This window comes from Cupressus sempervirens, chromosome 3, assembly GCF_028749045.1.
Source record: "Cupressus sempervirens isolate cs-2001-9-10 chromosome 3, ASM2874904v1, whole genome shotgun sequence".
NCBI classification, from domain to species: domain Eukaryota; kingdom Viridiplantae; phylum Streptophyta; class Pinopsida; order Cupressales; family Cupressaceae; genus Cupressus; species Cupressus sempervirens.
In genome coordinates, this window is record NC_143120.1 from 96,690,202 (window position 1) to 96,716,492 (window position 26,291).

General features: G+C 36.5%; 1 protein-coding gene across 4 annotated transcripts in view; it reads right to left on the bottom strand.

Annotated features, from left to right (window-relative positions):
• LOC149564957 (general transcription and DNA repair factor IIH subunit TFB1-3-like) overlaps positions 1-26,291 on the bottom strand; it is a 275,928-nt gene that overhangs the window by 52,382 nt on the left and 197,255 nt on the right. For all 4 annotated transcript variants that reach the window (XM_089818484.1, XM_089818486.1, XM_089818483.1 and 1 more), the window contains exons 19-20: positions 11,772-11,885; positions 11,557-11,634 (exon numbers count right to left, since the gene is read on the bottom strand). In XM_089818484.1, coding sequence (XP_089674610.1) covers positions 11,557-11,634; positions 11,772-11,885 — 192 coding nt within the window. The remainder of the gene's footprint in view (positions 1-11,556; positions 11,635-11,771; positions 11,886-26,291) is intronic.

Below are 26,291 nucleotides of genomic sequence, written 5' to 3' on the forward strand. Positions count from 1 at the left end.
CAAAGTAATGGTATTCTCATCAGCTAGACCCCTGGAGACATGGATGGTCCACTTCATTGAGATAATAAGGACAAGGACCAACATGATTGATTGGGGCACTATCCTCAGTGACTCCCTAAATTAGTAGTTGCGACTTGTGAAGACAAATCCCAGATTCTACATGACCTCCTATGTCATATACTTACTCGCCTCTAAGGCGAAATTTCATGGTTTGACAAGGAGAGCCTATTAGACAGCGGTGAATGGTCGTACATTGTATATCCTTAGTTAGTCAAGAAGAAGCTAAGGGATGGGAGCCCCAAATATGGGATCATAAATGATGCCTTCATCTTTGTTGTTATCAAATTCCTAAAGGAGGACTATGCCAAGAGGATGTTAGTGGAAGCAGCAGTAAGGGTGGCTGAAATAGTGGCTTTTTTTTATACAATTCCACACATTCATTAATATCTGGGTGGTGGGTTTAGCATTGCATCTAAAGAAGCTCCCTCAATATCCTTCGGATAAGATCATACTGTTGGAGATAGCCAACTAGCTTAGTTTTGTGTATGACAAAATCTATACCAAACATCGGAAAACATGTGTGTGGTATATCTCCATCAAACCTTACGAGGTGAAGCAGAAACAGGATGTCCGCACTTACGATGTTGAGTGGGAGAAGTGGTCACTAAATGATTTCCTTGTCGCTTGCCCTAATTTTGACATCGAAATGTTCCAACATATTGCAGGAAAGGCATTTGTACCTGATTCCTCCAAAGAGGACCATTGGATTAACTCCATAGATGACTATCAGGTCCGAATCAGGGATTACTGCAAGATGAATCTCGACTTGGCAAAAAAAGGTCCTGGGGCTATGAATCTCACATAAGGTTCGGAACAAGGATTTTGTGAAGATCCTAGATCCACTATATAATAAAGATAGTCATTGACAAGCCTATTATGAATGTCGAGGTGCATTGCGAAGAGAATGATCTAATGCATCGTGCTAGGCATATCATTAAGTTGCCTAAGATTGGGTTACCAAACCTTTCCCCTTGGATCCCTTGCTTGAAAGGCCATCTTTGAAGGTTCCTGCACCACCCAGGAAGGGAAAAGGACTAAAGGTAAGAGCTCCTACATGGGGATCTGCCTCCCCAGTGCCTCTAGAGACAATATACAGACATGATAGAGATGGCGCATATTACCACATGGAGGAAAAGACAAAGAAAAGGAAAAGGAAGGTTGTGACAAGTGAGGAATCCCAAGAGCAAGAACAAGCACCTGAGCAGGAAGCTCAAGAAGAGGCTGCACATGAGCCTTTAGTCTCCAAAAAGAGAAAAACCACAACAGTGGTGGGCGAGAAAGGCAGGAGGTTGAAGAAGAAGAAACACAATGTATCCTCTGTTATTCCTCAGATCATACCACAAGATCCAATTGTCATCCTTCACTGTGCTTTCAAGATCTCCTCTTTTCAAATCATGCTATCTCCATATCAAAAATCATTTTGTGTATATGGCTCAAAGCTAGAAGGTTGGGAACATTTGGGTTTCTCCATCTTGTGCAAGTCCTGCCTCAATGATGTCAAATAAGTTTTTCATTTTCAATATTTTAATATTGTAAAAGACTCGAGGATATACATCTTTTAACATAGAAGCCAATGTTTTTATTCATTCATATCATGTCCTTCCTCTATCTCCTATTTTTTTTTTAAGTCATTTAGAATTTCTTTTAGTTTTCATTTGTTTATATTTCTATGACATAGGGTTAGCTATGTGTAATAACCTCAATAGGTTATAACTTCTTCAAACACCAAAAATCTTTATATTTCAATTGTTTGACATTTCATCAAACACTTTGCAAGCAAACTCTGATACCACTGTAATAACTCCAATAGGTTATAACTTCTTCAAACACCAAAAATCTTTATACTTCAGTTGTTTGACATTTCGTCAAACACTTTGCAAGCAAGCTCTGATACCACTATAATAACTAATAACCCTCCTCAAATCTGCTCTCAAAGATGTTGATTGAAGGCTCAAAGAATTTTGTCAAACAATTCACATGCAAGAGACATATGACTGATATTGTATTTCAGCTTGCTTTAAATGACTTTTTTCCAATTTGCATCAATGAGAATCTAGTGATAGAAGATTACAATGAACTACACAATGACCTAACATGAGTGTGCTCCTAATTTTGACAATATTCAGTGCATATATTATGACTAAGCATGAGAAAAGAACACCTACAGCCAACTGAAATTTTTGCAAACAGTTGGTATGCAAACTATCTAGCTGATAAATAATGAGATTGAATTGCTTAAATGACACCAGCAACTATTATTTTTTTGATTGCAATCAAATTTCTAATACAATGCTCATGAAATATGGCCAAGACTTTGGCATTTACGTGGATTACCAAAATGAGAATGCTGGTATAATGCACACTTACAGCTGAAACTTATAATACCCTTAAAAAAACAATACTAACAAGGGAACCTGGTTGTAGATGGCTGTAATAATTTTCCTTCAATGCTGCCCCTTCTGCTTTACTTTTTCGAACAGCTTTTTCGGCCTGCTTTTTCGGTTCCGCTTTTTCCGCTTGCTTTTTCGATTCTGCTTTTTCCACCTGCTTTTTTCAGTTCCGCTTTTTCCGCCTGCTTTTTCGGTTCCGCTTTTTCGGATTGCTACCCTGTTGAATCTCAAGACCATATCTTTCAATGGCGTCAAGATTTTCTGCTTGAAGGGATTTCGTCCTTCAAACTATTGAGACATAACCTCCAGAAAATTCTCCAATTTCTTTGATATTTCCAACCATCCTTAAAAGAAGCTCTTCCATTTCTTTTATAGTGTTCTCACAAGAGCTCCATCCTTCGTTTTCTCAATGTGGGATAAAACATAACTCCCTTTATGTAACTTATGTCTCCAATGTGTTATAAAATAAAAAGGACTCTTTTAATTTAAATATTTCCCACAAACTATAGTCTATGTATTAATAAAGTTAAATATTTAAATTTAACTTTATAAAATAGCTTTATCAATGCAAAACAAATCTTATCAATGATAAACAAGTCTTCTTGCCGATTTTAAACAATTACCATCGACATACCCCTGCCACTGGATGTCCACCCATGCCCAAGATGACTTACTATAAATAGTAAGTATGCCCAAAGTTGCCTCAAAACCCCTCAGAAAGACCTGCAACTGAAACTATCTAGGCCAAATGGCCTCTAAGCCCTTTTGATGTCCTGGTTAGCCTACGGGACCGTGGAGAAATAGGCTAACGACAACATCATGCTATGAATGCTAAAAAGGGGATATTACACTATGTGCTTCTATCACAATATCATTTATATATGAGTCAACGTTCAGGCGTAGAAGGTAAGAAGACTCTTGACTTACATGTTAGTCCTTGCTCCGGAGAATTGTAGTTGTTGTTGTGAAGATTCAAGAAGGAAATGGGTGCCCATTCCTGTCTACAGACTTATTACTACTATTGAACTGGTTACAAGAGTTTTGTTGGAGACTATTGTTGCCATCAGTATATATTGGTCATAAGCCTACAATCAAACACAAAATTAGAGGTTCTTGTCTATGGGGTTATTTGCAAGTGTAGAGCATGTTAGTATGAAGTTTATGCCTTCGAGTTCACCTGATATCAAGCAGATTTGAACGATACTCTCAACGGTTATCAAAGAAATCACTTGAAGCAGCATCGGCAGATGTTGTCTTTGATAGTCGTTGTCTCCAAATTTGGATCTGCAAGATGAGAATATAACTATATATTGTTGTTGGTATTGTCATTAGTTCTTGCTTGGATGTTAGTTTATATCTGACATGGTTGTCAAATAATATCATAGTTAGTATGTCGAGTAACAACATCGTCTTTTGCCTTCCTGCTGTCAAGAAACTTGAATGGCAAAGAATATGTTGGCAAGTGGGTTAATTCATTTTGTGGTTCACTTCTCCATTATCGTGCATTTGTATATTCATAAGAGAAAGAAGAGCATATTGTTATAGATCTCTGGTGTCAAAGACTTGAATTCTTAGAAGTTCATGCTCTATTCAAACAAGTTATATAATTGAGAAATCGGCTGCCTATTTCAATTCATTTATCTAAACTGAGTACATTACCGTGCCAATCAATTCATGACCCATATCTAATAACCCCTTAGCCAGTTATAGCTTAAACAAACATCAAATCCTTTCACAATTCTGTGATTTGACATATCGTCAAACACTTGGCAAGCATTCTCCAATACCAACTAGCTTTACTAAATATGACTTAAATTGCTATGGGCTAAACTAATCAACAGACTACATGTTCCCAAGTACCACTCTTATTAATTTAGTTCCAAGTTCCAACTCATTTGTGAAAGATCTATTGGCTGAATTATGATATACTAATTTAGTAATGAACCAAGAACAATTTCCTCATTCACTGTCTTTGCAGAGTAGTAAACTGCTGATTCATTCATTTATATCAATTGAAAACATGGAACCTGTTATAGAGCATCCAATTATATTCTGAACCAAATTGCGGCCTCTAATGTCTGCTACGTGAGCCTCACATAGGCTAGTGGAGTTCCAAAATCAAATTACAAACATTCAGATGTTGAAAGAAGCCCCACTTCAGCACAACATGGGCTCCCAACTTGCAACGCAAGTCACAGAAGTCAATGCAAGTTCTCCCAATACAATTGCAGCCTGTCTGAAGATAAACGCAAGCCCTAATTAGTGTTTGTTGAACTGTCAAAAGTGATCGCAAGCATGAAAAATAACACCAGTTGCAGCTACAGGAGAATATGGCAGCCTTCAACAAAACACAACTAACCCTAACCATTATACATAGGTCAGTAATATAGAAATGCTAATCCCAGATTTCTCAAAATTAATCCCAAAATTCTTAGCTAACATATGCTTCTCCCAGCCACAAATGAACACAGTAAGAAGATGTCACAATCTCAGATCCAATCCATTATACATCAGCAATGGATGGAAACTCACAACTCAGAAACACTCACAAGAGATAATCACAAGATAAATCACAGTAGTAAATTCTCCTTAGACAGTTGAACAGTAGAAGAATGGAAAATTGTATACTTCCACACAATTTGCAAGAGTAATTCTTAGAATAACCCTTATACTTCAGCAAGGGCACACAATTCAGAAAACTTAGAAAAAGGCACAAAGGCAACAAAAGCAAATAAATATTCAAGGGTACTTTTCTCAACAAAAGGTTTTGTATTTATAACCTCCAGATTCCCTTTTTGTTGCCAAAATGTAATTTCACTCAAGAAGCTTCACCACACGACAATAATTAGAAGCTTCCATTAGATTCTTTCACTTGACTTGGCTTAACTAATTAATAAATGGCTCTTTCCAATGATAACTCAACCCTCAACTTAACTACAATTATAAATTGTGATATTGCCATCAGGATTTAACTGTGTGATTTTGAGTCAAACTCATTGACCCGTGTTTCATGAGTAGTGATTCAACATGAATCCATCTCTCATGAGAATAAATGGAACACTTAGTACTCATTGGATCTAGGCAATGTTCACAAGGGTGAAGCACCGAAACAACCCGAGAGGTCACCCATCCCAATACTACTCTAGCCTGAGCGCTCTTAATTACGGAGTTTTCTCCGTGGTTAAACCCAAAGCTTGCAACCCCATTTGCAAAACCTTCACCAAGTGTTGTGCCTTATGAACCATTCATTAGAAAGCCCCTTAAGCTCATCAATTGATAAGTAGGAGATAATTTCCACAGCAAGTCAAATTGTAATATTGCTATCAGAATTTAACTTTGTGATTTTGAGTCAAACTAATTGACCCATGTTTCATGAGGAGTGATTCAACATGAATCCATCTCTCATGAGAATAAATGAAACACTTAGCACTCATTGGATCTAGGTGATGCTCATAGGGGTGAAGCACCAGGGCTTTCCGAGAGATCACCCATCCCAATACTACTCCTCCAGCCTGAGCATGCTTAACTACAAAGTTTCCTTCGTCGTTAAACCCAAAGCTCACAACCCCATTTGCAAGACCTTCACCAAGTGTTGTGCATTATGAACGATTCATTGGAAAGCCCCTTGAGCTCATCAATTAATAAGTAGTAGATAATTTCCATAGCAAGTCAAATTGTGATATTGCTATCAAGATTTAACTGTGTGATTTTGAGTCGAACTCATTGACCCATGTTTCACATAGTTTTCTATCCATGATTTAAATCCTGTGAAACATGGGAAACATGAATTTGACTCATGGGTCAATGAGTTTGACTCAAAATACACAGTTAAATCCCTGAGAGCAATATCACAATTTGACTTGCTGTGGAAATTATCTCCTATTTACAATTATAAAGTTATAATAAGTCATTTAATAATTCAATAATAATTTGGCCACTAAAAATGTAATAACTCCAAAATACTCATCATTTAAATATGTCATTTGAAATAGGAGTCATACCTATTATTTCTCCATATAACCAAATGCACTTTCTAAAAATAGAAAGGGTCTAGCTCAATCAACACCCCACTTACCACAAATAGTAAGTACGCAAAACTAAGCCCAAAAGAAGTCGAGGATGAGCCAAACGAAGACCAACCTGTAGCTTACTGAATTGTGGAGAAGACAAAACGCTCTCAAGCCAAGCCACTGCCTCAGAAATCCCTCTATTCAAATAATTAGCCTATAAGGATCACAATAATAGGCTAATCTTTCAAACTCCGATGCTGACAAAAATGGGGACATTACACCATATTGAGGATTGGATCATCAATTATGGAAAATAGTGGTTTGAGAACACATAGCAATGAGCTATGTATTACTCTCCACATACGATCATTACAGGAGTCATTATGTGGAAGGTATGTTCATAAGTTTTCTGGTTATGGTGTTCGCATTAGAGTGAGGACAAGATGTATACAATATCAAGAGGTATGTATCTCTGCCTTTCATTATTGAAAATGACTTATGTGTCAGTTTCATTTTTTGCTTAAGTATTTTCATTTTTACTAGGAGTACGTTCCTAGAGCATGTTGATATTTGGGATACGGGTTCATGCCCAAACACAGAAGACTAGATTAAACTCGAATGATTTTGATTGTTGTTCAAAGTCCTCCAAACATGCAGTAATCCTTAATGATAGTCTAATTCTTTTCTTAAGGATTTACAAGTTATTTGGGAAGATGTCAATCTTCATTTTCTGGTAACATCTTTTGGATACATCAAATCCTGATACATCCGCTCAAAGTTTAACCACATCATTGGAGGCTTGTGATGTTCCTTCAAAAGCTATATGGAGATTCAATGGGAGGATGCAACGTTGCTTGCAGTCTTGATACTAAACTAGTAACACTTTGTTGAAAGCGGAAGATCATATTTAGAGAGAAAGACTATTCAACTTCAGAAGGAGATTACGTGTAATGTCTCCATTTTAAGCAGTTTCCTACACTCGCCTTGGTCAATTCACTATCGCAACCCTCGTAAGCTAACAGTGAGATTTGAGGATCTTAGTGTGGGGTTATAGGCTTTCCAACAGCCTATAGTGTGTTTTGGCTCTGTTTGAGGGACTTACTATTTATAGTAAGTCAAACTACTGGTTCCAATGAGCTCAATGGTGTTAGAGGAGTTCAATGATGCTCTCAGTTTTTATTTCGAACTTCTAGTTTAGGCTCCAAGAATATTGGAAGGAGAATCTATTTATAGTTAGTCACCTCGTCAATTTCATTCTTCGTCATTCTTCATCAGAATCACTCTAGTGTTGTTAGATTTCGATTTTGATACTTCTTCAGTTGTTTTCACAAGACGGGTGAATTATTATTATTATTCATCTAAATATGTTGAGGTTGTTATTTTTGCTGGTGTTGTATGTTGGTCACCTCAATACCATAGCTCGTTTGAGTCAGGTCGAAAAGTTTTAAATCATGGGCACAAGAAACAGTGGCCTTGTGTGTCAAATTATTATGTTATGGTAGAAAAGGTCATTTTTGGGAACCAAAAGCAATTAATTATATTATAATAGCACTTTATTATATTTTAATATTTTGGAGTTTATTTGGGAAACTTGTGCCATTTGGAGATTATAGATATGAGCTCATTTGATGCGAAAAGCATCCAATCAGCTGATTATCTTAGTTGATTTTGTTGTCTTTGTGACATTCTGAGTTTCCGAGTTTGTGCCCTTGCTGAACTTAGGGTTTGAAGGCTGAAGTATTACTCCATTGCTCAAGTACAGTGGAGTTTGGAAGTCGTGAGTTTTGAGAAATTCATTATGGCTTCTCCTATTGTTCTTACTGTACCTGACAAGTCAATTACTTGGTGGCAAATCTGGAGTTTGTTGAGGAATTTATTCTCTAGAGGGTTTACACAAATTTGGGAAGAGGCTGTGATTGCACCAGCATTATTGATTGAGGATTCGCTTGCATTTATAGGAGGTTGTTGTCTCTAGAAAGGCAGCATTTGAACCTGATCGAGCTGCATTTAAGTGTTGAAGTCCTGTGTGTATAAGTTAGAGGCCTGCATGCTTTAATTTGAGACCTGTGATTACACATTAAAAGGCTGCATTTCCTACAACAGACCCTGTGTTAGCTATTTGGCGTGGGAATTCTAGTGGTGAAGTTGGCATTTCATGTTGAGCTGCTGCAAATTGAATATCATTGCAATTATTACCAGGTTTCTCATTTTAATTGTAATTCCATAATTGACAATTCTATTCAAATTTCAGAATTGTAAACCAAAGTTGAAATTCAATACTTGGCATTGCTATGGATTATATTGGTGATATATTTGTTTTAGTATTTATAATTTAATAGAAAAATCCAAAATTGGCAAAACTGAGAAACAAAACAAAAACCAAACATTCTTTCAGCATAATTACAGCTTGAGGTTTATCCGAGTATGATTGCCAAGTGTTTGATAAAATGCCAAACTGTTGATTAGCAAAAGAAATTGATGTTTGATTAGCTATAGCCAGTTGAGGGTTATTACATTGCGTCACAAAGGGAGATGTCCAATCCTGTGCAAGTTTATGTGATTAACGGTTAACCATCTTTTGTGGTGACTAAAGTTGTTTCTACTTAGAGGGAGTCTATGTGATTAAAGTTGTCCCTGCTAAGAGCGAGGCTCTTTGATTAAAGTTGTCCCTACTGAGAGGGAAGCTTTGTGGTTAAAGTTGTCCTTGTAGAGAGGGAGTCTTTGTTAAGATAAAATCTCAGCTATTAACCTTCCACCCTCTATGAGTAGGTACGGTGGACCACCCTCTTTGAGTAGGCATGATGGAAATGCATTCTTCTCTGGGGGAAGTTGAGGTGAATACCCTTGTTCCACCCTCTACAAGCAGGTACAGTGGACAACCCTCTACGAGCAGTCATGGTGAAAATGTATCCTTCTCTGGGAGATGTTTTGAGATAAAAATCTTTGTCTGTCCTCTGCAAGCAGCCATGTGAGCATGCCTGACTAGAGATCTCTCTCTTGCTAGCTGCGATAGATGTGATAAACCCAAAATATAATCTTTTAAATAAAAAGAAACACTCTCTTTTCTTGTTGCGCAAAAATTAAAATTAAATAATATTATTATTACTCAATAATAATATAAATAAAGTATATTATTACTAATAATAATATTTAAAATAAATCAATCAATATAGAATAATAAGTGAACAAATAATAAATGAAACAAAGCATATTTATAAGCAAAATCGATTATAGTCAAACCCTTGGAGGAATCAAATAGAAGTAAAGAAGAATGATATTAAACGAGCTAGCTAGAAGGCACGTCTGGTCAAAACAGCCATTCACCTTTCTCACTACCTATTTAGGATCACAGATGCGAGTAAGACAAGGCATCATCGACATATAAGCAGAAAATTACAATCAAACCAAGGTATAAGAAACAAGTATAATCAGGTGTGAACGTGACAGAATTATCAATTCTTCCTATGCAGATCATGCAGTCAAAGCAAAACTTGGGCCTAACACTTCCAGTGTGGACGAGAATAGTAAAACAAACAAATGTGGCAAAGGTCGGGGTGCTCAATATTCCCTTATGAACAGGAAAGGAGTATTGTGTAGGGGCCGTTCATCCATTATTTGGCATCCTTGGTCACTGCAAGTGCCAATAAAATAATTCCCAGCTTAACGTTAAACACTTGACATACCCAGCAATGCATAGGGACAGAGAAAAACAGTGATTGAAAGCAGTAAGTAAATTCGGTGAGAGAAGAGGAGACACCAAAGCAGCTGTTACCTGGCAAGGAAGCCAATAGATAGAGAGTACACGACGTATAAGAGGAGATCACATAACAATTCCATAGCAGAATGAATACTCCAGACCAGTCTCGTGAGATCAAATAAGTATTTCCAAATAAGAGGTACGAGGTAGAATTTATAGTGGGAGCTTATGATTCTTAGAGACCGAGTAGGCCTTGTTAGAGGACATTCAATATAAGTGTCAGGATTTCTCGAGGAGAAATTCAGAAATTAGAGCATTCATAACTGAATGTCGGAATCCCAAATTGGTTCCAAAGAGGGATTTAGAGAGAATCCCTTAGAGACAATATATATTGTAGTGGTTAAACATATGCATATGTTAGAGAAGAGACTTGGTAAGAGGTGGGATCTACCAAGTAAAATTCAGAGATCCCAGAGGAGTTAAGTATGTGCCATGATGGTTTCCCACGTGAGATCTTTAATCTCAACTAGAGGGTTAGGAAATCAGAGGGAAATTCTTCCTTAAAGTCCAGGAGGGGTTAGATAAGGGTAGTATATAGATACTGTGTGTCCATTATTGTACTTCTTCCTAACTCATATATATATATATATATATATATATTGTGTTATGCTAATATCTTGTTGCAGGTGCCAGCACTTATTCTTGAAGCAGATTTCGGGGACATTTCAATAGAGATCTCTATCTCTGATTTTATGAGGGAGAAATTTGTTTCTTATGACTGTTATGGTCATCTTCAGCTGAAAGAGATATTTGTGATTATATTTAACATTATGTAAAAGACGTGTCACATATCATGCGAAGTGCCATGCATATGGAAACGAAGTGTTGTATATGTGGAAATATGAAGGGTCTTATTTTTGGGACTCAAAAGACCTTCATGTGGAAGATGAAGAGTCTTATGCAATCTATTCATATGATTGCTTGATATATTATAAATATATCAAGTGGAAAGGCTTGTACTCAATCTTTTACCATCAATAAAATAGATATTTTGTTGGTGCGGCTGCGTTTTTCCCTTCAAGTGAAAGGGTTTTACATGATAAATGTTTTGTGTCCTTTGTATAATGTTTATGCTTTGTTATTGCTGTTTATCTTTATTGCTCAGTCAAATCTTTAACACATATATCATCAAACAAACATGGGTTTTATGATCCATGGATATAAAAAGCAGTGAAGACTAAGATCATATATTGCATGTAACTTCTTTTGGAAGAAGACTAAACATATTCAACTTCTAATTTAGAGGGAAAAGGTGAAACATATGTATGTATGAAACCAATTGTATCAAATGCAATATGTGAATAAATCAATATGCACAAATGACCAGAGATAAGGTTACCTTGTTGGTAAGGAATGTAGTAGTAAGTGGATATGAAGCCCAAAAATGTCGGAGTAGTTCCTGAATTGTTGTCCATTGCTGCAGGTAAAACAATATCGTTAAATATAAAAGCAAAGTATCACAACAGAGCAATTAAATATAAATCAATTTGAGGAGTTAATATTCACATACAGTATTACTTCTTGACCCAGAAAGCAAAGCCTGAGGATTCTTACCTCCAACAACTCATCCTTTGTTTTCGTGGGAAGTTTATCCAGAATGTCCTTTTCATGATTCTTGCCAAGTTGATACTTTGTACTTGAGATATACTGAGTTAAGCTATTGAAAACCTGGAAAGAATATAGTTGATAAGGAAAGAAAACAATGCAAGACCCTCTTTATTTATTATGAAATACTTTCCATTTGATTTCAATCTCAATATTGATTTTATAAAAATAAAAATAAAAGAGCAAGACGATCTTCTCCAACTATATGCTGAATCTTCTACTTTGTAATGTTCCCTTTTTAGCATTCATAGCATGTTGTTGTCGTTGGCCTATTTCCCCATTGTCCCGTAGGCTAACCAGGACATTAAAGGGACTTAGAGGCCATTTGGCCTAGATAGTTTCAGTCGCAGGTCTTTCTGATGGGTTCTGAGACAACTTTGGGCATACTTACTATTTATAGTAAGCCATCTTGGACATGGTCGGACATCTAGTGGCAGCAGTATGTCGATGGTAATTGTTTAAAATCGACAAGAAGACTTATTTATCATTAATAAGATTTGTTATGCATTGATAAAGCTATTTTATAAAGTTAAATTTAAATATTTAACTTTATTAATGCATAGACTATAGTTTGTGAAAAATATTTAAATTAAAAGAGTCCCCTTTATTTTATAACACATTGGAGACATAAGTTACATAAAGGGAGTTATGTTTTATCCCACATTGAGAAAACGAAGGATGGAGCTCTTGTGAGAACACTATAAAAGAAATGGAAGAGCTTCTTTTATGCATGCTTGGAAATATCAAAGAAATTGGAAAATTTTCTGGAGATTATGTCTCAATAGTTTGGAGGACGAAATCCCTTCAAGTTGAAAATCTTAACGTCATTGAAAGATATGGTCTTGAGATTCAACATAGTAGCAGTCCGAAAAAGTGGAACCGAAAAAGCAGGCTGAAAAAAGCGGGTACGAAAAAAGCTGTCCGAAAAAAGCAGAACCGAAAAAGCAGGCTGAAAAAGCGAGTACAAAAAAACATGCCGAAAAAGCAGTTCGAAAAAAGCAAAGCAGAAGGGGCAGCATAGAAAAAAATTATTACAGCCATCTACAACCAAGTTCTTTTGTTAGTATTGTTTTTTAGGGTGTCATAAGCTTTCAGATGTAAGTGTGCATTATACCAGCATTATCATTTTGTAATCCATGTAAATGCCAAAGTCTTGGCCATATTTCATGAGCATTGTAATTTTCATTGCAATTAAGAAGATAATAGTTGCTGCTGTCATTTAAGCAATTCAATATCATTATTTATCAGCTAGTTAGTTTGCATACCAACTGTTTGTAAAAATGTCAGTTGGCTGTAGGTGTTCATTTCTCATGCTTAGATCATATATATGCACTGAATATTGTCAAAGTTAGTAGCACACTCATGTTAGGTCATTGTGTAGTCCATTGTAGTCTTCTATCACAAAATTTTCATTGATGCAAATTGTAAAAAAAGTCATTTGAAGCTAGCTGAAATACTATATCAGTCATACGTCCCTTGCATGTGAATTGTTTGATGAAATTCCTTGAGCTTTGATCAGCATTTTTGAGGGCAAATTTGAGGAGGGTTATTACAGTGATATCAGAGCTATAAGTCCTACCATCCTGTGGAGGTCTTATAGGGAATTTTGAATAGCCAGATAGAGAGAAAAATGTTTGACAAAATGAATGTTGGTCCAAATCAAGGAAAGGAAAGATTCTTACAATTATTAGACACCTTAGCACAGGGACAGCGATCAGCAGAGCAAAGCGCACAGGAACAGAGTCAGAGATTTGAGCTTATGATGCAGATGATGGCTTGTCAAATGGGGTTGAATGCTAATGTGGCTGGAGGAAATAATCAAAATGGTAATAATCAGGATGAGGCACATAATGGAGGCGAACAAGTTGGGAACAATTTCAGTCATGCACCCCAGCAAACTAGGACAGTGAGTTCGAGGCCCATGATTCCCATATTTCCTCCTAGAGCTCCAGAGCAGCCCGTACCAGAGCCCCATATCACTGATATACAGGACAAGCTGAGGAGAGATTGGGAAGCCGGAGGTCTAGATTTTATTGCTGCAATCACCTTTAGGGAGTATATAGATGTGCGGAGGAAGCATATGCCACATGGACATGACAGGAACCAGAGCTATGAGCTAGAGAAGAAAGTAGGGAAACTTCAATTACCATATTATGATGGCTCAGGGAAGTTTACAGCAAGAGCTTGGGTTCAAAAGCTTGACACATACTTTCAAATGAACCCTATGCCTGAGGAAGAAGCTATTAAGTATGCAGCAATTCACCTGGATGGGTTAGCACACAAGTGGTGGCATCATGGTATGGTCACTATGGGTCATGCACACATTACCTCATATGTGGAGTTTACAAAGAGACTGATTGAACGTTTTGATAGGCCTAAGGATCGTACCTTCCCTATGACAGGCAAAAACTTGTATGAGGAGTTTAACAAACATGTTGATTTAATACAGGGAAATATTAGCACATCTTCAGATAATGGTTTATCTGCATCATCTTCACAGGCAAAAGGGGTTTCAGATGTTGTGCAGGTTGAGCCAGTTGCATCAGAAGGTGATATCATAGGCACACCGAATTGCGTGATTGACACAAATAGTGATTCCAGTACAGTTGGGTTGGATGAAGTTACAGCAGTTGAGGATATTGTCATGTTTGAGGATAGTACAGTTGATCAGAAAGTGAGCATTCAAAACTTTGCAGAAAATGAGTATCAAGCACAGTTGGATGCTTCTTCACATGAGATAGAAGCTAGTAGCTCTTCACTTGGTTTGGCAAGCCAGCTGAAGACAGGGGACAAGGATATTGTCGCAGCTTTATCTCATCATGACAGGATGCATGGATTGATTGAGAATCACATTTGGATGATTCAACTGCAAGAGAGACAGAAAGGAGTCACAACAGGTTCTTCTTGTGACAACTTACAACAGATCAAGGAAGGCATGGAGGCAATGAAGGTAAGTTACATACACCTACTTTCAGATTGCAATCATCTCCTTAATCTTGCAGGGATCTATTTAAATTTTAGATGCATTGAAGAAGGAGGAGGAGGCTGACCGGCTTTCTCATGAGCTGGAGGATACTCAAAATTCCTTGGTGTGTATTCAATTGGCTCTCCAGGATTCTGAGAGACATGTGGACGAGCTTTGTCTTAAGGTGAGCTCAGTTCGAGAGTTAGCACATATAGCAGGGACTCAGTTTTCTTTTACAATCAGATCACATGTTGATGATTTTTCAGAGATGACAGAGTTTACACGAGAGTCCTAGGATCTGAGTATTACAAATGATAGCTATTCTGAGGTTACTCCTTTGGACAGTGTACCAAGGATAGAGTATAGGAGTTCGATCAGTCAGCACAATCATGTGTCTAGTCAGCTGAGAGTTGGCAAGCGAGACATTTCTATCGCTTGCGAGCATTTCAATGCTGCTCGTCAGTTGTTAGCAATTTATGGATGGGGTTCTCCTACTAGTGATGAGCAAGGAGGCAGTTATCTTTCTTTGACAGAGATCCACTCTTTATGGGAGGCTATTCAAATTCTGAGACAGAATTATATGCAATTGGTAGACGACAGAGATTATCTTATGGAGTGGGGTAGTATAGCATACGAAGCATTATTGGCCAAGGAAGATGAGGTGAGTGAGCTTACTCAGTAGCTCGAGGTGACTTCTGAAATTCTTGAGAGTACACAGTTGGCTTTCGAGGAGTCACAATTTCATTTGGCTAAGGTGACCGTGGAGTTAGAGCGACTGCAGTCTTTACCAGATTCTGTACAGTCACAAGTTGTGGTGTCTGGTGATCCGAGGATGTCCATGGTCAAGATTGTGAAAGACAGTGGAAATAGGAATGCATCCATCCTTGATACTAACATTGACATATCGGGTTCGTTCCCACTAGAGTCAGGATCAGTTGAGTTGGGTGTTGCAGGAGATTGTGGTATGCTTGGCATGGTGGTGGCCTCTAGTACTGATGGCACGGAGACTAGAGATGTTGTATCAAAGATCATGTGTGATATTGGTGAGCCGGCAGTTGGCATGGTTCCTGCTAGTAATACTACTCCCTTGGTGATGTCTTCAGAGGTAGTAGTCAGTTCCAACATGGTTAATGATCGATTGCAGTCTGAGCCACTGACTAAGATTGGTGCATTCTATCGGCATTACACTGTGAGGTATGCTCATCAATTTACCTTTGATGACCATGTTGATGAGATGATGATACAGAGATGTACTTTGGTTCCTAGTGCTTGTCATCAGTTATGGGACAGTTCGACGCCTCGGGATGAGAGTTGTGATGGGCATGACATGGCGATAGGTTCTACGATTGACAGCTTGATAATACATGACTTAGAGCAGGAGTTTGGGAGTGATGCTTCAGCGGTTGTTGTTATTGATTCTACGCCTTTGGCTATAACATCTCCTGACTTAACTGGTGATCAGTCACAGTGGGCTGTATCACTTGTTCATGGTGAGCTGTTGACTAAAGTTGGTTCTTTTTATCAGCATTATACTGCAGGGTATGTACATCAGTTAGCATTTGATCCTTGTGTTGAGGAGTTGATGGCAGGCAAATTTGGTTTGGGTTCCATTTCTTGCTGTTTATCTTGTGATATCTTTTCACCATCAGCGGTGCATGGGAGTTATGGTTATGAGACAGTGGCCGGTGATCTGCAGAGTTGTGTTGACTACAAGAGTTGCGCAGTGTGTGGATTCTCCATACTTGGTGCAGTTTCATTCGGGAGCGTTCACCATTATTGCAGAGTTGGATTATACATTCCATATAGGCCAGTGGGATGCGTTGATGGTATTTACTGTGTTGGCAGCTTGATTTGTCCACTTTACTTGGGTTCTGATGTTCTAAGAGTTTGTGTCTCGTGGGTTTCTGACTGTGGCAGTTGTGATTTTGGAGTTTCGTTGAGCTGTAATTGTCAATTTGATTATGGATTCCTCTTAGTTAATTTTCAGAGGTTGTTGCAGGAGCCTATGTTGGCTGATAGCAGTATAATTCATGACTACATTTGGGATCTAGGTGGATTGATTGGGTTGTTGTTCGACCATTGCTTGGGGACAAGCAATTTTGGGAAGGGCGGACTGTAATGTTCCCTTTTTAGCATTCATAGCATGTTGTTCTCGTTGGCCTATTTCCCCACTGTCCCGTAGGCTAACCAGGACATTAAAGGGACTTAGAGGCCATTTGGCCTAGATAGTTTCAGTTGCAGGTCTTTCTGATGGGTTCTGAGGCAACTTTGGGCATACTTACTATTTATAGTAAGTCATCTTGGACATGGTCGGACATCCAGTGGCAGCGGTATGTCAATGGTAATTGTTTAAAATCGACAAGAAGACTTGTTTATCATTAATACGATTTGTTATGCATTGATAAAGCTATTTTATAAAGTTAAATTTAAATATTTAACTTTATTAATGCTTAGACTATAGTTTGTGAGAAATATTTAAATTAAAAGAGTCCCCTTTATTTTATGACACATTGGAGACATAAGTTACATAAAAGGAGTTATGTTTTGTCCCACATTGAGAAAACAAAGGATGGAGCTCTTGTGAGAACACTATAAAAGAAATGGAAGAGCTTCTTTTATGCATGCTTGGAAATATCAAAGAAATTGGAAAATTTTCTGGAGATTATGTCTCAATAGTTTGGAGGACGAAATCCCTTCAAGTTGGAAATCTTGACGCCATTGAAAGATATGGTCTTGAGATTCAACATAGTAGCAGTCTGAAAAAGCGAAACCGAAAAAGCAGGCTGAAAAAAGCAGGTACAAAAAAAGCTGTCCGAAAAAAGCTGTCCGAAAAAGCAGGCTGAAAAAGCGGGTAGGAAAAAGCAGGCCGAAAAGCAGTTCGAAAAAAGCAAAGCAGAAGGGGCAGCATAGAAGGAAATTATTACAGCCATCTACAACCAGGTTCTTTTCTTAGTATTGTTTTTTAGGGTGTTATAAGCTTTCAGCTGTAAATGTGCATTATACCAGCATTATCATTTTGTAATCCATGTAAATGCCAAAGTCTTGGCCATATTTCAAGAGCATTGTAATTTTCATTGCAATTAAGAAGATAATAGTTGCTGGTGTCATTTAAGCAATTTAATATCATTATTTATCAACTAGTTAGTTTGCATACCAACTGTTTGTAAAAATGCCAGTTGGCTGTAGGTGTTCATTTCTCATGCTTAGATCATATATATGCACTGAATATTGTCAAAGTTAGTAGCACACTCATGTTAGATCATTGTGTAGTCCATTGTAGTCTTCTAGCACAAGATTTTCATTGATGCAAATTGTAAAAAAAGTCATTTGAAGCTAGCTGAAATACTATGTCAGTCATACATCCCTTGCATGTGAATTGTTTGATGAAATTCCTTGAGCTTTCATCAGCATTTTTGAGGGCAGATTTGAGGAGGGTTACTACATACTTCCAAAACATATCATTTAAAAAAGTCAAGTGATATATCTATTAATCATACTGAGCCTTTGTATGGCTCATGAAAGGGTGGCCTTGAGAATTAAATTTATTGCAGTCAAATTATAGAAGTAGAAATCATTTCAAAGATCATATCACACATCGACTACTATTTTCGTTAAAATATAGTAAATACTCTTTATGTTCAAGAGCATTCATCTTATATCACTTAAGAGAACAAAATGACCGCCTATAAAGTTCATCAATTAGTTAGGAAGCATCCATATAGGTTTTCTTTCAAAACAGTGAAAAATATGACCAGTGTATTAGGCTTAGTACCAAACTAGGGTGGGTCTACATTTTTTTCAAAATGTGTCCATTCTAGTTTTAAAATGGAGCAGCCAGGTTAGCTTTCAATGGTCAAAGCTAGGAGTTGTACTTCGTTCCCAATGTACTATGATCAAGAATATGCCACATGATACTGCATCTATTTTTATGTTCCTTAAATATTTTCGATTCACCCAAAACATAGGTTGCTTCCAAGCAAGTTATCCAATGAAGAAGAGCATGCATAGCCTCATGAATTAAATTGCAACCCCACAAGGAAATATTACATCCGTTTTATGGATTGGCCAAATCCCTGTCACCAATAATTGACTAGTACAGTATAAAAATTGGCCAACTAGGCCTTGGCTTAGGATATTCATGTTATTGTTTTCCACCATTGTTTCCATGGTTTTTTATGGATTTATACACACCAAACTATTTGAGTCCATGGTGAAAAATTACACCAATAACATCAAAAGTGAATATGGCTGGCACCAACCTTATCAGTAATGACTGTACAATATAACAAACTAAAGACATTACAAATGACCATATCAAAAGATAAGGTGGTTCTTATGATAAGAAACTGCCATTTAGTTTACTTAACCATAAATTTCCTTAATACCTACATTAAAAATCTTCACAAAGTTTGGGTTCAACATTGCAGTTTATAGATTTGGTCCAAAAAAACAATGTAATTGGCATCGTTTTAGATTTGTCCAAACATAAATATAAATATATACATATTTGCAGGCCAGTTGATAACATTATATTTCCTAATATTTATTATGAATGGAAATATATACAAATGATACACAATATTTTTTAAAATAACATATAATATAATCATAAATTATATAAAATGTTACTACTAATAAATAAGTAAATAGTTTAAATAGTTGACTGCAATTTTAAATTTTAAAAAAAATAGAAACTTCGGCCAGAAACTATACAACCGGATTGTGAACAAAACAGGCGCAAAGTAGCAATATATGAAGAGGCATTTTCTTTTCACATTACCTGAATGTAGCTGTTGAAAAATAATTGTCTGATGCGCATAGATATTAATAAATCAAAATGATCATTATAGCAAAGACAGTAATGTCATCATTACTTTGCAACGTTGAATAGCAACAAGCATGAGACCAAACCCAGCAGTCTTCACTTTAAAGTAAGGGGTTTGACTATGTTTTGGAAAGCAAAAAAGAAAACAATTAAACAACTGTTAGGTTCATTGTAATTCAGCTCAATAGAGTAAGTTCATGTTAATTGAACATACCCCAAACTTAGAATAGCTATAAATACCTAAGATAATGTCCCAAGATGTATGAACTTTACATGTCAAGAGTTTAGGCTTGTGCCATGAGGGTTCAAATCAAGTGCAGAAAGAATTAACGAAGAACATGTAACTACATATCAATAAACTTGGGAGCCGTAATAGAAGGTCCCAAACAATGGGTTGAAAAGGAAAAAAGAAAAATCAGAGCAATGTCGCAGATTTATAATAACATGTTAACAAATTCGCATATAAAGTGTAACAAATGTCTCTTCCACAACTAATGCAGTAATAATGAATGTTCTTGTACTGTTGTAAATTGTCAGCACCTTCCTAAGGTGTACAATTTCTGCTTTTTTAGCACTTACTTTAGTATGTGCTCATTATTTCATGCATCATAAAGCTCTATTAAGCATTCAATTAATAATTACTTAAATATTTACCACTTCATTGATTCAATGTCATCAGTCTCTATGCGGCCCCCTTAAACATGGGTGTCCTCCTTTGATTATTTCATCCATTAAGTTATCATATGCATGCACTGGCCCTATTACCATGTGTAGCCTATTTCACATGTTTGCACTTGTCACACCCCAATTTGGCACACATTTTTGGAATCATTATATTAAAATTGACACTTGATTAAAATTTGAGACAATTTTGCCTCGACAAGGGTGACACAAGACCTTCAAAATGTACATTTTACGATGCACTCATCAAAAGTTGCCTTTATCATAGTAGCAAGGCCCAAATTTGGATCGAAGCTTCCTATTGTGATTTTAAGTGGATTTCTAAACTCAAAGTCAACCCACTTCGTTACTTGAACCCAAAAATGGCTAGGTGAGGTATCTAAGCAAGCCTACCTCCCTCATTTTGGCAAGTGATCAAGATCATAATCAAGCAAGGAATTAAATCTTCAAGCAACTATTCAAGCATATCAAGCACTGAAGACACTTCATTCCTTGTATCCTTCATTAAAACAAACATTAATAATCATCATGAACACATCTTTTGTGATGTCCTATTAGATCTTCTTAGAGTCGCATTCTATTAACACTTGAGATCTCATTTCAAGAACACTTGCATCATCAGAGTATAAGATACTAATCAAGCCTCTGCTACATATAACAAGCTTACTTTCCCTTATGGAATTTCAAATCAAATTCAAGGTTAATTCCTGAACAAGAGGTTGACTGAAGCAAACCCATTTCTCCCAACATTTTTCCCTTCTTTCTCTACACAAGTGACAAATGGTGCAACTTTGGAAGGAGCTATGGATAGGTCTGAAAAGAGCTTCAATTCTAGGTCCTTTTCATCAAGATTTGGCATGTTAAGGGTGACTCCTACATATAGGACACTCCATTGCCCACCCAATTTTGGCAGAAATTTGATAATAGGAGCATCTTTGCTTTTTGCTTTCCATATTTGGTCCCGAAATTGAGTTATTTGTCAATTACCTTTCTTTACATTGTATCAAGCTCCTTTCTCTTTCTTCTTAGCTCTAGGTCACATAGTTCCACAATCATCTTCCATAACAACGAAGAAAAACTACATTCACTTAGAAATTGAGCCTCCTCCAGCCCAACATTTCATTTTCCTCCAATGTAAAAGGAGATAAGCTCATTGTTCATAGTTTTCTCATACAAGCTAGTGAACACTATTTATTTTATTACTATGTACGCAAGATAGAGATCTTTAGTATGGAAGGCACACATAGATGCAACCAAAGATGTCAATAACAAATTCTCATCCCATTGTTATCTCAACATAACATTATTTATCATAGTGACTTCATCAATGCGTGAAATTAAAGTCATGGAGTCACATACACGGCTTCCACCATGCCAACTCGTTGAGGGTAGTCCACCATACCTACTCACAGAGGGTGGAACAAGGGCTTTCACCTCAAACTTCTCCCAAACAAGAATGCATTTCCACCATGCCTACTCGCAGAGGGTGATCCATCATGCCTACTTGCGAAGGGTGTAACAAGGACTTTCATCTCAAACTTCTCCAAGAGCAGAATGCAATTCCACCATCCCTACTCAAAAGGATGAATCCACCATACCTACTCACAGAGGTGGAGGAAGGGATTTCACCTCGAACTTCGTCTCACAAAGAGGAACTCATTAACAAGGAATTTCACCTCCAACTTCTCCTTTACAAGAACTTATTAATAGCATATATTAGAATGGCTGGAATTCTCTTTCAACAGACACTCCCTCTCAACAAGGACACCTTTGATCACCTCAATAGGATATCTAATTCCAATAAGCATGCAAAGAATTAGATGCAACCTCCCTCTAGATCCGAATAATCTCTCTCTAAATATCATTTCTTGTATATGACCTTTCTCTTTTAATGACAAAATGCATCATCAATTCAGTTCCATGACTACAAGTAGCGTCCCTATACGATTTGCATAACTTTGCACATAATCTCTCATCATCCCATTGATTCGTCCAGCAACCAAAAGATATTAATGAAGACTCTTAAAACCAACCTATCATTAAGTAATATAGAGATCAATACTTAAAGCATACATTATTCACATTAATATGATATAAATTCATGATCTACACTCAAAGGTATAACCATAGAATACTTATAACTTTGTAGTCCAATTTTCCTCAGCCTCTAAATTGAGGCAGGCAGATTCAAACATGTTGAGATTCGCAGGATAAACAATAACCAAATCAAATGTACACAAAACAAGATTTTTAGGATTTACTGCAGCCACCTGCAACATGTTCTCCCCACCCATTCTCACTCTATTGTACTGCCTCATTTATTTCTCCCACGAGTAAACCTAAAACCTCCCTAGGAAACTTCACACTCTTCACCAGTGCTAGAGAAGCTTCCACTAGAGAACAGAGTGGCAAAGGAGCTATTGTACAGCAATCTACGTCCGATGTAACCTATTGTAGGCTATCCCATTGTAACCTAATTCTATTGCTTTCATTACCAATTTTACCCTAGTGTTCTTCACAGGTTCTACCATGTTCTTTTCCATCATTTCTTGTTCTACCAAAATGTTCAAGTTAAAGAGTCATCTTTCCCCAAAAGATTTACTTTGCAGCATCTTAAGGAAAAGGCAAGATTAAAGAAACTCAAAGATTTGAAGCACGGGGGTTTCAAATTTATGCAATCGATGTATCAAAAAGGGTATCTCAATTAAGAGAGAGATACGGTAAAAAATTACAAAAACCCACATTCAACACACTGGCAGTCGTTGCCAAGCAATCAAAAAATTCGAACAATTGAAAAATGACACAAATCCAATTGTTGTCAGTTACAAGAAAGAATAAATGAAATGAGGAGCCTGACAATGGAGGGGGTGAATTCACATAGTATTATAAAAAACGAACATAACCAAAATAAAAAGAGTCATCATAAACCACCGATAAGTATTGAAACATTTGTCCAACGCCTTCACAAGGACAATTTAACGCATTGGCAGCACACGATACATCCAATAGTTTAGATCGAGGAGTATTTAGCTTCAGGAGGCTAGTGAGAGACATTTACTTCTTTGAATTTTTCCCCCACATAAATGCAACTTGAGAGTGAATTTTAAGATGGCTCATAGAGACTATATATCGTCGTGTACTCTCTAAAAAATCGTATGTTGCTCCAATCGTGTCATTTGAATTCCTCACAGTCATTCAAGGTGTGCACACCTAATGTCGAGTTCACTAAACTCCAACCCAACAAATTCTTAGAGTCGTAAGAAGACCCATACTCCTTGTAACTGTAATAATCCCTCAACTTTATAAAAAACATTGGGTAATGACCTCTTTAGTTGATAGCTCTTAAAGCTCCATTTTCACCGTATTCGACAAATCTCTACTAGTGCATTAACAAACCTTGCATTCACCCAACTATACCAGAAACTATTAATGGTCCAAACTTAAAGGTTCATGGCAAAATTCCTAATAGTATAGACCCAAAAAAAATGCTTCATAAATACGAAGCACACAATCCACAAAGACTAATAGAATTATATGCCATAACATCAATTGGAGCACAACTAATGGAGAATACAAACAAGATTTTAAAAAAAGAACCGCTTAAACACGGAACTTATATATGAACCCTACAACAAAATAACAAAAGAGACAAAAATAATAGTGTATACAGATAGAAGACCATGATGTATTAAGAAGAATACTCCAAATACTAACAGAGCACAATAAGAGCAACTAAACAGATCAGAGATGATAGAACTCAATATGAGATAGGAATAATCATCAAAACAACAAGAATTATCACTCAGCTACACTTAATTTTCAATTCTTACAAATTGTCAACAAAATAATCAATTTGAACAGATACACGAATTAAAGAACAAGAGAGACACCTTTATTGTTGTTATCTAACTTGCTCTGATACCATGTTGAGGTTTTGCCTAGAAATAAAGATAGACAACAATAAAGAAAATAAGAAAAAATAGGCACAACATGTTTACCCTAGGAAAACCATACAACTTGAGAGAGAAACCTAGACACACCAGAAAAATATCTCTTCTATTAAAACAATAAATGTTCAAGGACAATGCTCCCACTTGAATAATGTATCTTAACACAGAAAGCAATCACATATATAAATAAAATTGAGAGACTCTTCATACCCCAACTAAAGTTCTCTTCATATTTCCAAACGTGTGACTCTTTGCATGTTGCATGTCTCTTCATATAATGAGACACCTAGCACACGTTGAATGCCACATTGCTCACTTAATATGACAGAAAATACAATCAGAAATATTGTTTCTAGTTGTTGACGCAATATAGAGGTATTGTCCCAATGTGAACATTTGGCAACATCACACATAAAGATCTCTATCGCAGCTACAATCTTCAACACTCTCTTACATCTCATTTCTAATTTAAATCTGATTTATATACATTTAGACAAATAGTTCAATCTTGTATTGCATTTTTTTATTAAAAAAAATAAAATTACAAAAATATTTATTTTTCTATTGTTACGTTTCATGAATCTCAATTTGATTTGTACATGTTTACATACCTTTCACATCTGTATAATGTGTTTGCAATTTGTGAATGAAGTTTTTAGCTTCATCTGCTGGTTCAATTTCATGTTTCCTTCAAGAGTCCCCAAAAGTTCCCTTCAATGCACATGAGGACAATTTAGTTCTTTATTTCACCCCTAGACATAATATATCCTCTCCCAAATTAGTCCCACCAATAAGAACATATTGGCACAATCAGAAATTATTAACACTTCTTCAAAGAATCTCCCTCCTAAGAATGAGATCTTGAGGAATGATGTCTGCTCCTTCACATTAAATGTATCTCCTCTATGAGGTTATTTAGGAGCAAAAGGAGGATACTATAAATACCTTTCTTAACAAAACCTTACCATCATTCACCTAAATGATATCTCTCATTTCATCTAGATGGTTTCACATTATCATTTCTGCAATCTCATCATGTGTGTTCATAATCATTGCATGTATAACATATAATATCATGATCCATAAAAGGAGCAAATGCATTATAGTTCCTTCTTGAAATTCATGTGATTTTTTCTTCTTGTTACAGCCATAACTGTATCTAATATATGCTCTACACTTTGACTTGTAACCAAAGTGATTACATGAATATGCAATAACAATGATAAACACCTTTTGAAACTCAATCATGTCGACCTTCCTTGCAGGAAATGTCTCTCTAAATTTGTCCTAGTTAATCTTGGAGTGTTTGTGTTCTTTTCTACCTTCATTTTTTATAGGACTTTTGAAAGCATCAGCCTAGCCTATTAGCATCTTCATTTATCTTCTTTAAAATTGTTGCTTTTAAACTTTGACCTTCCTCATAGCCAATACTAATTGTATTGTATGTCGGACATTGGCTATTAATAATATAATATAGCATGTTTGAGCTCATCTCATTCTTCAGGTCTTTCTTAAATTCATAATTTCTTTTCTCCGATTGATTTCTCGATGAAGCAATATGAGATATACTTTGAGTGTAATGTCCTTATTTTTGGCAAGTCTATGCAATTGATGGAGTTAGCTCATCATAGCAACCCTTGTGAGCTTACAAGGTCATTCGAGGGTCCTAATTGTGGACAATTTTTAGTAAGTCTATTTTTGGCAGTTGCTATGTTTGGCAGCACAGCAAGAGCCTCTGGCAATTGGTCGTCACCTGCAGTGGATAAGGTTAATAATTGCATGAGCTCTTATTTATTAATTAATTATTAAGTTGCATTATTATAATAATGATATTAAGAGATATTTCTAAAATGTGCATTGAGAAGTTTCAAGTGTTGAGTTCTTTTGCGTTCTTTTGGGAAACTTCCACAATATCTGAAATGGGCTTCTTTAGGTAACTTTGTCCACAAAGGATTATAAATAGGAGCTCATTTTATTGGGAAAAGAATGCTTGCTTATTTATTTGTTTTTCTTGCCTTTGTGACTTTCCCTGAGTTTTCTAATTTGTG